This window comes from Kogia breviceps, chromosome 9 (genome assembly GCF_026419965.1).
Source record: "Kogia breviceps isolate mKogBre1 chromosome 9, mKogBre1 haplotype 1, whole genome shotgun sequence".
In the NCBI taxonomy this organism is placed as follows: domain Eukaryota; kingdom Metazoa; phylum Chordata; class Mammalia; order Artiodactyla; family Physeteridae; genus Kogia; species Kogia breviceps.
In genome coordinates this window covers 115,497,021-115,510,002 of record NC_081318.1, presented here as the reverse complement: position 1 = coordinate 115,510,002, position 12,982 = coordinate 115,497,021, and the positions used below count along the sequence as shown (strand labels likewise).

Below are 12,982 nucleotides of genomic sequence, written 5' to 3'. Positions count from 1 at the left end.
TTAAGTGACTTCTCAGCAGCTGCTCCCCTTCCCAAATTGTTAGCAAGAAACAGTGGATAAAGTACTTAAAGAAACAAAGACTTAAAGAAACAAAATTGAAAGGGATTTTCCGTGTCTTTTTGCTTTTAAATGGTTCCGATCAGGCGCTGAGGTCCCTGTTGTAGCTGTCTGCTGTTGTGCCCCCTGTGCCCTGACCCATGCAGCAGGGCCACACGCACACCTTCCTTAGGGACTTCTGCGTGTTCTAAGCTGAGTGGTCTTCGCACTGGAGCTAAAGTCCCCAGCATATCCCATTTCTGTTTATCCAGGAAAACTGTGTAGGGATCCGGAGAAATGGGTCCTTTTAGACTGCCAGGTTTATCAAAACCTGAGGAGCTTATCCCCTTTTTATAAAAGTGCATTTATGCACAATAGTGGTTTAAAACAAACTATTGTAGGCCTTTTTACAAACTGACTTTGTTGTTTGGGTTCATTGGCGCTCTCAGGGAAAGGTTTGACCAAGTGCAACTTTTACCCCTCGCCACAGCCCACAGGACCTGCTTAATGACTGCTTGTATTATTGCTTCCAGGTCAGGGGTCACCACATTGCAAAACTTGATCCTCTCGGAATTAGTTGTGTAAATTTTGATGATGCTCCAGTAACTGTTTCTTCAAACGTGGGTGAGAATTAATCTGTAAACACTAATTTTAATGTAATTTTACTTTTTTTTTTTTTTTTACCCCTTCCCTCTTTTTTTTCCTCCTGTCCTTTTGTGTGTGTCCTTCCCTCTCCATCGCTGGCCCATTCATAGATACGAGGGCACCATGTAGCACAGCTGGACCCCCTGGGAATTTTGGATGCTGATCTGGACTCCTCCGTGCCCGCTGATATTATCTCATCCACAGACAAACTTGGTGAGGGTCTGAGAGCGGCCAGCGCTGCGCTGCGTGGCTCCTCTCTCTGTGTCCCAGCCTGTGGCAGCCAGGACGTCCACAGGCGGAAGGGAAAGACTCTTAAGTTTCCTTCGTTCTGATCACTTGACATTTATCAGTCATGTAGCCTTAGTGTGTTTTGGGCAAGTTATTTTTATCTCAGCTTTTCAGCCAGATCGTATGAGCTCAATTGTCTAAGTCTCAAAATTGGAAAGTAAAATTTGGGGGCAGAAAAGGTTTGTGGCACAGAGAAAAAGATGACCCACCCAGGCAGGCGGGTCAGAAGATATTCCAGAGACCAGCTCCTCTGGCTTCGGTTTCCAGATCTCAGGGCAGTGCTGCCCCAGACGGGGCACTGCTCAGGACCGTTGTCACACACTGTCTGCTCTGAAGCATGGTGTGGCCTGCCTTTGACAGGGCGAATTCCAGAGCAGGTGGTGCAGTTTGGGTGTCTCGATTCTCAAATGCCGGTGATCATACTGAGGAAACTTTGGAAGGCGTCCCCGCGTGCAGGGAGGCGCACGCAGCGCGCAGGCGCTTGTAGCCCCGCTCACCGTACCCCCTCTGTCTTGAGCAGAGGGGCGTGGCTGGGCTCACACCTGCGGTTGCTTTCTCAAGTTAACCTGCTCTAAGTCACCGTGCTGCTAACCTGTGCTACAGAAATGACGACGTGACTAATTTTTAAATGGCCAGGTTGTTTTGGAGAAACACTGTGCATGCTAATAAAGCTGATGATTACCTACCTGCCTAACGCTGCTCTTTGGGAGGGGACGAAATTTGCCTCTGAATAACAGTCACTAACGCTTTGTGGTGCCTGAATGCCCTTAGAGGCGTGTCCGAGTTGTGACGTGGGAGGTCAGGCACTAGTCAGGTAAGGCTGGATTTCAAACAGTGTTGGCCCTGGGATTGCTGTTAGAGGTTTGTCTCTGCTCTGTCTTCATTTCAGAAACACTCCTAGGTAATACAGGGTTTCCTCTACTTTGTACCTGCACTTGAGCAGTTTTTGGAAGAAAGATTAGAGAAGCCCTCCTGAATATGGTTAAATAGGGCCAGTTCAGATTGTCGGCAAGACGTGAGCTTAATCCTGCTACTTTACTGAGTGGTGACAGCTGTGCACCCCAGAAGTGAGCTTCTCTTTGCAGTGTCCCCCAGGACACTTGGATCTCCTTTCCTCTTCCTCGCCACTTAGTCCCCGCAGCACCCAGGCCCGACCCAACCTGTGCTCACCAGCGCTGAAGCCCCCTCAGCACCGCGAGTCCCCTCCAGGTGCAGGGCAGAGCACCCTCCGCCACGTGAGAGGCCTGCAAGCCCCAGGGCACCAGCTGCCTGATGAGAGTTCAAGGCCCTGTGCCCTGGAGCTGTCTCTCCAGAAAAGGACGACTGCAGAGCCAGCCCGGCACAGGCCACAGAGGCTGCGTTCCCATGCACAGTCAAGCATTTAAACAAGAAGGCACAGGGGAGGTGGGGTCTCCTTCTCCCTTCTGAAACTGCATCTCCCCTGTTCCTTGTGCCATCCCTGGCTGCTAGTTTCTTGGTATCAGAACGGACCTTTTTCAGTGGTTCCCAGCTCATTAGCACTGCCTGGGGAGCCTGGAGCTCTTCTTCTCTGTCCCACGCGACACTGGTCAGGGAGACTGGTCAGGTGGGATGGCGCCCGCCGAAGCCCACAGGCACAGGCAGGGCTTTCTTGGAAGTGCCCCCCAGGCCATCCCAGCCCAGGAGTCTGTGAAGGGGGAGAGCCCCCAGGCCTGTTGATGCTGCCTGGCTCCTCCGTTCACAGCTCTCATGGGGCAGGGGCAGAGGCAGGAGCTCTGTCCTCCTTTCTAGTTCTTTCTTGGCCATCTCGGCCTTACCTTACATTCTACTCTGGAATAGCGCCCCGAGTGTGCCTCTGTGAGGTTCTGCGTCAGCGTGGCGAGGGTTATAAGCCGGAGACACACAGAGGTGGCCCAGACTCCCTGAGCTCATTTGAGGAAGACTGGGCATCCTCCAGCTGGGAGCCCTTCAAAAACACCAGGAGAAAGTTGGGCAGCAGCCCCCTCCTGTGCGGGAGAAAAGGTCATTGCATCCTGAGAATTCAAAATAGTGTGACATAAAGGTCATGATCAATGGGATTAGTGTAGGAAAGTTAGTCTTGAATTATCTCACCCTTGATGTATGTAGGTCTTTATGAAAACAGCTGGTCCAACGTGACCGCTCTGTTCAGGGACACTGGACAGTCCCTAGAGCACTTTCCTGTCCACCATCTTATCCGAACCTCAGGGCCTGGGTTCGAGCCAGCTTCCTATGTGGAAGCCCGGCTCTGCCAGGACTAGCCGTGTGCCTCTGTCTCTGTCTCCTCATCTGTTAGGTTGTTTCAGAATTAAATAAACTCCTTAGAATAGTGCCTGGAGCTTACTAAGCTCCATGAAGGTGTGAGCTACTGTGATTATTAACAGTCTTTTGAGATAAATAGCTGCTGGTGTCTCTGGTAAAGATATATATTTAGAAACCAAGAAATGGAGCAAATAACCCAGAGTCAGTCCCACAGGAGTTGGTAGTAGTAAGGACTGGGCTGCAACCTAAGTGACAAGGAAGCAGGGTAGCTCCGGTGCAGGGACCTGCCAAAGCAGGGAGGTGGGGGGGACGTGGCCCACGTGTTGGTCTGGGGTAAGTGAGTGACAGCAGTGGTGTCCTGTGTTGCACAGAAGCCTTCCCCAAGCTTGCGTCCCACTCATAACACCTCTGAGCTGCCCTTCCTTTCTCCCGGTGGATGCGGCACGATTTCTCCATCCTCTTGTGGGGAACCCGAGGCCCGGGTGGTGATCACCCCCCATGTATTCGAGCACTGTGCAGTTCTGGAGCAGCACAAGGGGTGCAGGAGCAGCCGCGAGCCTTGGGTGAAGACAGGAAGCCATTCCCAAGGGCAGCGCTAACCGGTGCAGGTCTGCAGGGCTAGCGGGGCTGATGTCCCCTCAAAATTTTTTTAGTAAGGTGGAAAATATGAAAAGTTTCCACTGAGTTCTTGCCCCTTTCATACCAACTCTGAGAAGGTGGGGAAACGCTGGCCTAGGTTCCCTATGCTAACATCCTAGAAACACTCAGGGCCCCTGCAGTCACAGGTAGAGAGAGTGTTAACAGGTAGACGGCAGACTTGGCTGACATGCTCCGGCTCCTGGATGGTCCCAGCATGTCAGGATCACCATGAGACACATGCACACAGAACATACTGTGAATGCAACAGAAATATCATTGAGATGGTGGGGTTATTTATTATTTTGATTAAAATTTAAAAAATCAATGTTAGAACAGTTTCTCAGTTAGGTGTGGGTTATGTTCTAGAATTGTGCGGTGACTGCTTAGGAAAGGGGGGCCTTTTCCCAGAATGTGTTATGTTAGGAGCCAGGTTCCAGGTGTCCCCAGAAGCACATCTTAATTTATGTCGACCACACGTAGTTGGGTGGAGGAGAGTTGAGCTCCAACCTGAGATGCCTGGGCACACATTCCACATTCCTCCCTTGGGAGAGGTGGGAAGTCTCCAGATGGGATCAGGTTTCCTAGCGAGGCCTCTCCTGGTTGGCCCTAAAGAAGGGTCAGCGTGCAGCTTTTGACAGCGATTCCCTTGGGGTCGGGGTTGTTGCCACCTTAAGTAGAAACAAATCAACTCCAGACAGCCTGTGCGCTTTTTCCCCTCCAGGCTGCAGTCCTGCGCTGGCATCCAGTCCTTGCTTTGCTGGGGTGAGGAGGGGGTGTGGGGCAGTCTTGTTTCTGGCCTCAGCAGAGCTGCCCTTGGCTGGGTGGGGACGTGGAGAAAGTTCTCATTAGCTCTTGCCCTCAATTTCCTCTCCTCTTCCAAGTGCAGCATTTGAGTTAGATTCCAGCTTTAAAATGCCATCGTCTGTGGTTTCTGTATAAATTCTATAGTATAACTATTCACAGTGACAAAAATGATTGAAATTTACTTAAATGTGAGATTTAAACATAATTAAAGGAGAACTCAAAACAAATTCTGTAAATAAAAGAGAGGAAGGCATGAAACTTCTGTTTACCATTAGTGTTTGCAAATTGTCAGTCTTAGGAAATGAACTTGAGTTAAATAGTTAAAAGGGCAATTCAGAAGTCCAAATTATGGCAACATTTTAGCTACTTCATGTCCAGCACAGCAGGACGTGAAGTCTCCCCACCCTTCTGACCTTCCAGAGCATTCTTTCTGGTTGAGTTTTGCCCCCTTGATGGCTGGGAAGAATGAGCTAAAAATAGAGTTGAATTTTAATCTGCTTTCATAATTTCAGAACAATAGAGAGCAGTTTACTTAGCATTTATTGGCTGCTGTGTGCAGTGAGTGTGTGGTGCCACCAGGCCACTGAGTGAAGAGTTGGGATCAGGTTCCCCAAGTGACTCAGGAGGGCAGGCCAAGCTAAGGTCATTGTGGGTACATCCCCCTGCAGGGGTGTCCTCCCTCCTGGATGCCCAGGAACTGGCAGACCAAGGCACATCCCTGCTTCTCGCCAGCTATGCTTCGTTTAGAAACAACACGGCCAAATCTCAGCCGTTCTCTGTCTCTCCAGCAGAGCATCTTGTGCTCATCAAGAAGTAATTTTTAAAAATGTTTTGAAGTGCTCAGGTGCTGGGAATCCCTTACGCTTTCTGTAAATGACAATCAGAATATCTATTCTCTTTCCACTCGCCTTCAGTTTGTGTCTTTTCTTCGTATTTTATTTTTAAAATATCCAAAAAGTGCAGATAAAAATAAAAGCATCCACGTATCCAGTACCCAGAGTGAAAAAATGTAAACATTTTACCATATTGCCTTTAGATTTTTTTAAAATTTTTATTTCATTATTTTTTGGCTGCGTTGGGTCTTTGTTGCTGCATGTGGGCTACTCTTCGTTGCAGTGCGCGGGCTTCTCATTGCGGTGGCTTCTCATTGCAGAGCAAGGGGCTCTAGGTGCGCGGACTTCAGTAGTTGTGGCACGTGGGCTCATGAGTTGTGGCTCGCGGGCTCTAGAACGCAGGTTCAGTGGTCATGGCGCACGGGCTTAGTTGCTCCACGGCATGTGGGATCTTCCCGGGCCAGGGCTCAAACCTGTGTCCTGTGCATTGGCAGGCAGATTCTTAACCACTGTGCCACCAGGGAAGTCCCTAGATTTTTTTTAACAGATGCACGTTTGCAGTTCCCTTTGAGGCCGGCAGCGGGTGGGGAGGCGGCAGGGGAGGTGGGGAGATAGTCCCACAGGCAACACTTATGGCTCCTTGGCATGGTCCTATGTCTTGATTATGAGGATTGAAGGAAAAAAATGAAGAGTCTTCATCCTTGCCTTAAGCAAAGCATCCATGCTTTTGTGCAGGACCTGGACGTTCCATTGTCTTGAGAGCCACTGGCTCTGAGGTCTTTGGTAGGTGCCGCCGTCCTCGAGGGCGAGGAGGAGAGCTTTACCCACTCAGAGCAGGCGTCTCTGTCCTCTCTGAGTCAGAGCTCTTGCCATCAGCGTCTAAGGATGCATTGGCTGGCCTTCCTCTCTACTCCCAGGGCAGGGAGCAGCCACAGTGCCAGTGACCATGCTCTGACCCCTCAGTCATCAGGCCCACCCTCCCAGGGAACCAGCGTCAGGAGGTATTTTGTGTGTCCAGATCAACATCTTGATTTTCACTAGCGCCAGGCAAGCTTCCAGGTGTGGGGCAGGAGTGTGTGCAGGGGTGCACGTGTATGGCTCTCAGCCTGTGTCCTCAGCAGCTGAGTTCCTCCATCCTGGGTCTACTTTCTCGAGAGGGGAGACCAAGGACCTACCTTCAACTCTTTAGAATCCAGCAGGAGCTTGAGGTTTTGGGTCTAGTCTACTGCCTGATGCTCCAGTTCTGAGGAATGGGACTCAAAAATTAGGCTTTTTCATTTTCTTTTCCCCAGTTTTTTCATCCCAAAGCAGTCTGGACTGGGTGGATTTGACTTCCCAGGAGAGCTCTGTGTCGGCCACTTGTTCAGGATGGGGAAGTGAGAAGGTCTCAGCTGCCACCACACAGTGGCTTTTTGGTCTCAGGGAGTGGCCTTTCCCTCCTTCAGATTCACCTTATTCCAGCTGTTCATGAACCGTTTCCATGTTTATCAAAGTAGCTCTCAGACCACATATCCCCCCTCCCTTGTTCTCCTTCAGTGTCTATGTCTGTGTGACAGTGTTTGTGCTACCTGTTCCTGCGGTAATGGTGTAGGGTTTTGGGTGTTTGGGGTTTTTTTAAACTAACTCTCACCTGTCTTTTTCCCTCTGCACTCACCCATGCTATCCCACTCTGCCTCTCAGATCTTGCAGTTTTCAAGGAACGACTTCGAATGCTAACAGTAGGAGGTATGAAAATAACGAGCCTTTCACTTTTCTGGAGCTGAGGACTTCATTTGAACAGGATGTGCAGCTTTCCCCAGCATGCAATTTGGGGAAAGTTGACACAACTCTGTCGAGTGTTTTGAAGTTTGTTAATTGTCTTGAGATATGTTTTTCCTGTCATATAGCTGTTATCCAACAGGTGTAGCTACTTACCATGTCATATTAGCTTCTGCCCATTTGTGTTCTGAAGATCATTTTCACCTCCACATGTGTCTCACCATCGCTTTGCTGGGCTTCCGTCTTTAGCGTAGGCTGTCTCTAGCTCCCGCTGTAGCCAGCAGGGACCCGAGGCCACACTACATTCTGCATGTTGACACATCCTTTCCTCCGCGTCCCTCACTGTGCCTTTGACTGGACTCTGGATTCTTTCAGATTCTGCTTCCTGGGCATTTTTTCCCTTTTGATCTTCCCATGTTTGAAGGACAACTGAAATACTGATAAAAAGTTACTTAATGAAGTAAGGAATCCTTAATGACCCTTGGTTCTGGTCAGAGCACCTTTGAAGAATCCAGAGTGAGGTGCCGGGGGTCATCTGCCTGCTGTCACTCACGCCAGTGGTCAGTCTTCCTTCCATGCCAGGTGTCACTCAGAAGTTCTCTTTTTCCTCCATCTTATACTGTCTGTGAGACTCTAGTTTTGATTAAACTTTTCATTTTGAAATAATTGTATGCAGTTATGAAAAATAATAGAGACATTCTCATATGCCTTTCAGCCAGTTCCCTCAGTGGTACCATCTTGTAAACCATAGTACATCACACCAGGATACCGACACTGACAGCAGTCAAGCTACAGAGGGCTACATCACTCCAGCGGTCATTCCTCCTGCCCCTCTGTAGCCACACTTACTCCCCTTCTACCTCACCCCCATGTTTGACCCCTGGCAACCACTGTTCTGTTCTCCATTTCTATAGTTTTGTCATTTCAAGAATATTTTACAAATCACAATATGTAACATTTTGGAATTGGCATTTTTCAATCAGCATGATTTTCTAACACTAGTTTTTTCCTTCTTAATTGCTGAGTAGCATTCCTTGCCGTAGATGTCCCAGAGTTGTTTTAACCATTTACTCACTGAAGGACCTTTGTGTTGTTTCTGTTCTTTGGCTACTAGGGTCTTTTACAGAGCAAAAGTTTTAAACTCTATAGTCCAGTGTATCAATTTTCCCTTTTATGGATCATGTTTTTGATATCAAGTTTAAGAACTCTTCTCTTAGCTCTAGATCCTGAAAATTTTCTCCTGTATTTTTCTAAAGGTTTTATAGTTTTGCATTTAACATTTAATTCTATGATCCATTTTGAGTTCATTTCTGTATAGGGTATGAAGTTTAGATCAAGGTTTGTTTATTTTTGGCCTGTGGATGTCAATCACTCCAGCACCATTAACTGAAAAGTTTGTCTTTCTTATCATTGAATTGCTTTTATACACTTTTATCAAAAATCAGTTGGACTTATTCAGTGGGTCTGTTTCTGGGTTCTCTATTCTTTTAATAGGTGTGTCTCTCCGCCAGTACCACACTGTCTTGATTACTGTAGCTGCTGAACTTTATTTTCCTTTTCCAGAATTGCCTTGGCTGTTCTAGGGCCTATCTCTTTCCATGTAAATTTTAGAATAAGCTTGTCTACATTTACAGAAACTCTTGCCGACATTTTGGTAGGAATTGTGTTAAACCTATAGATCAATTTAAGGAGAATTGACATCTTTACTACATTTCCCTTCAATTCATGAACATAGTATGTCTCACTTATTTAGATCTTTGATTTCTTTCATCAGCTTTTTGTAGTTTTCATCATACAAATACTGTACATGTTTTGTTAGATTTACATGTCAGTACTTCCTTTCTTTAAAAAAAATTGAGTGTCCATCTATTCATTACTAATATCTAGACATACAATTGATTGTTTTTATGTTGTGTCCTGTGACCTTGCTGAGCTCACTTATTCTAGGACTTTTTTTTTAGTAGATTCTTTAGAAGGTTTTAGGTAGACAATTATCTCACTTGAAAATAGGAACAATTATTTCTTCGTTTCCAATCTGTTTGCCTTTTATTTCCTTTTCTTGCCCAATTGCCCCGGTTGGACCTTCCAGTACCATGTTGACTAAGAGGCATAAGAATGAACATCCTTGCTTTGTTCCTGATCAATGGTGGATTACATCAGTTGATTTTCAAATACTGAACCAAACTTACATGTACTTCTGGAATAAACCTCAATTGGTCATGGTATATAATTCTTTTTGCATATTGCTGCATCTATATATATGTATTTGCATCTGTATTCGTAGGGAATATTGGTCTGTAATTTTTTTTTTTTTTTCTGACTGTCTTTTTCTGCTCTTGGTATCAGGGTAATTCTAGCTTTGTAAAATAAGCTGAGAAGTTTTCTTCCTACTCTAATTCCTGAAAGAGACTGTGTAGAGTTGGTGTTAATTCTTCTTTAAACATCCAGTAGAATTCCCCAGCAAAACCATATGGGTTTGGATTTCTTTTTCAGAAGCGTTTTATTTATGAATTCAGTTTTTTTAAAAGTTAGAGCTATTCAGATTATCTGTTTCATAGTGAGTGGGTAACAGCAGTTTGTGTTGTTCTAGGAATGGTTTGTTTACATCTGAGTTGTCAAGTGTATGTTGTTCATAGTATTCCCTTAGTATCTTTTTGATATCTGCAGTCTGTATTTATATCCCCTTTTATTCCTGATATTGGTAACTTGTGTCTTCTCGTTTTCTTTGTTAGTCCTGTTAGAAGTTTGTCAATGTTACTGATCTTTCCAAAGAACCAGCTGTTTCATTGATTTTTCTGTTTTGCTGTTTTCAATTTCATTGATTTCTGCTTTTATATTTCCTTACTTCTGTTTTCTTTGTATTTTTTTTTTCCTTCTTTTTCTAGGTTCTTGTGGTAAGATCTTATAGATTACTGATTAGAGCCTTTTCCTCTTCTCGAATGTTTGCATTTATTGCTGTAGATTTCCCTCTCAGAACTGCTTTAGCTGTCCTACAAACTTTGACATGTTGTATTTTCATTTCCATTCAGTTCAGTGTATTTTTTGATACCCTTAATATTTCTTCTTTGACTCATGGATTATTTAGAAGGTGTTGTTTAGTTTCCAAGAATTTGGAGATTTTCCTTTATATTTCTCTTATTGATTTCTAGTTTGATTCCATTGTTGTTGGAGAATGCACTCCATATAATTTCAGTTCTGCTAAACTTTTTTGTTTTTGGCTTCATCGAGCCTTAGTCGCAGCACACGGGATCTTTTGTTACAGCGCATGGGCTTCTCCAGTTGCATCACACTGGCTTCTCTCTAGTTGCGGCGCGTGGGCTTAGTTGCCGCATGGCATGTGGGATCCTAGTTCCTCGACCAGGGATCAAACCCACATCCCCTGAATTGGAAGGCAGATGCTTAACCACTGGACCACCAGGGAAGTCCCTCAGTTCTGCTGAATTTGTTGAGGTGTTTTCATGGCCCACTATATTGTCTGAATTGGCATATGTTCCATGGACATTTGGAAAGAATACATACTCTGCTGTTGTTCGGTGAAGTGTTCTATAAATGTGTCCATTAGATCCTGTCAGTTGTAGAGTCTTTCTGTATCTTTGGCAACTTTCTATCTACTTTTTTAATCGATTGTTGAGTGAAGGGCTTTGAAGTCTCCAGACAAACTGTGGGTTTGTCTATTTTTCTTTTCAGTCCTCAGTTGTTTTTTTTCACATATTTTGCATCTCTGTTGTTTGGTACACACACATTTAGGATTGCTATGTCTTCTGGGTGGATTGATCTTTTTATCATACAATGTCCCTCTCTGTCTCTTGTAATTTTCTTTGCTCTATGTATACTTTATCTGATGATAATATAGCTACTCCTGCTGTTGTTGGACATGTTTTACATGACATATCTTCTTCCATCCTTTTACTTTCAATCTGCCTAAATAACTGTATTTGAAGTCAAGCATATAGTTGGGTCCTGTTTTTTTAATCCACTCTGTCAATCTCTGTCATTTAAGTAGTATATTTAGACCATTTATATTTAATGTAACTGTTGATATGTTAGGGCTTAAGTCTACCTTCATTTTGTTTGTCCCTATTCATTTCTCTGCTTTCTTTTTCCTGACTTCCTCTAGGTTTTTAAACCTATACTTTAAAATTCCATTTTTATTTATATATAGTCTTTTTGATCATCTCTCTTTGTGTTTTTAGTGGTTTTTAGTGGCTGTTTAGGTGTTATATTACTACATAACTTATCACAATCTAATGATGTCATCATTTTACCAGTTCAAGTGAAGTGTACTTACCTCCCTTTACATCCCTTCATTCTCTACATGTAAAATATATAATTATCTTAAATATTTCCTCTACATATGTTTAGAACTGCATCAGATAATATTACAAATTTTGCTTCAATCATCAAACGTAATTTAGAAGACCCACAAGGAGAAGGAAAGTCTTTTATTTACCTGTATTTTTTAGTTCCATGTTCTTTCTTCCTTCCTCCTGTCTGATTCCTTCTGGTATCATTTCCTTTCTGTTTACAACTTCTTTTAGCCATTCATTTAGGATGACAGATTCTCTTAGTTCTCTTCATCTGAAAATATTTTGATTTCTCCTTCATTCCTATAGGATATTATCACTGTATATAGGATTCTGTGGAAACTGTTCTTTTCTTTCAGCTTTTGGTAAGTGTGGTGCTACTTCCTTCTGGTCTCCATGGCTTCTGTTGAGAAATCCACTATTATTTGAGTTGTTTTGTCCTCTGTTGAGAAATCCACTGTTATTTGAGTTTTTTTGCCCTCTAGGCAAAGTGTCACTATATTCTGGCTGCTTTCAAGATTTTTTCTGTCTTTAAATTCAGAAGTTTAATTGTAACATATTTTGACATGGATTTCTTTGGCTTTATACTGTGAGTTCACTGAGCTTCTTGAGTCTGTGGGGTAAGTCTTTTACCATATTTGGGAAGTTTTCAGCCTCCCGCTTTCTCTTCTTCTTCCAGGATTCATCAACATAACTGTGAAATCTTTTGTTACAGCATCACATGTCCCCAGGACTTTCTTCCCCTTTTTTCCCCCCCAATCTGTTTTCTCTGTATTCTTCAGGTTGGTTTATTTCTGTTGTTCTCCCTTTAAGTTCACTGATCCTCTGTCCTCTGATAATGCCATTGAGCCTATCTACTAAGTTTTAATTTGTGTTATTATATTTTGCAGTTTCAAAATTTCCCATTTGGTGCTTCTTTGTATCTTAATTTTTTGCAGAGACTTTCTGTGTCTTTGCTGAGACTTAATTTTTTTCTTCATGTCTCTCATATTTTAATTGCTCACTGAAATCATTTGATAATGGCTTCTTGAGAATCTTAGATAATTCTAACATCTGTGTCATTTTGGTGTTAGTGTCTATTGATTATCTTTTCTCATTCAATCTGACATATTCCTGGTTCTTGTTATAAGTGATTTTTCTTTTTTTTTTTTTTAATATTGAAACCAGGACATTTTGGGTATTCTGAGATGGGATCTTGTTTAAATCTTTGTTATAGCAAGGCTCCTCTGAACACTGCTCTGGTAGGGAGGGGCCCACCTAGTTACTTCTCGGTGGAGATGGACATTCTGGGCCCCAAAGTCTCTGTTGACATTAGGGTGGGCGAGTGGGTTAGTGCATTACCTCCCAGAGGGAATGAAAGTTTGGGCTTCCTCTTGGGCCTTCTCTGAAACCTTTGGGTAGGGTCAGAGGTCAGAG

At 44.2% G+C, this 12,982-nt stretch overlaps 1 protein-coding gene across 9 annotated transcripts in view; it reads left to right on the top strand.

Moving 5' to 3' along the window:
* Positions 1 to 12,982, top strand: part of OGDH (oxoglutarate dehydrogenase) — a 75,960-nt gene that overhangs the window by 30,213 nt on the left and 32,765 nt on the right. For 4 of the 9 annotated variants that reach the window (XM_059074605.2, XM_067043017.1, XM_067043019.1 and 1 more), the window contains 2 exons: positions 792 to 894; positions 7,185 to 7,229. In XM_059074605.2, coding sequence (XP_058930588.1) covers positions 792 to 894; positions 7,185 to 7,229 — 148 coding nt within the window. Of the gene's footprint in view, positions 1 to 569; positions 661 to 791; positions 895 to 7,184; positions 7,230 to 12,982 lie in introns of all 9 variants that reach the window. The other 5 variants (XM_059074606.2, XM_067043022.1, XM_067043018.1 and 2 more) reach the window with 2 other exon arrangements.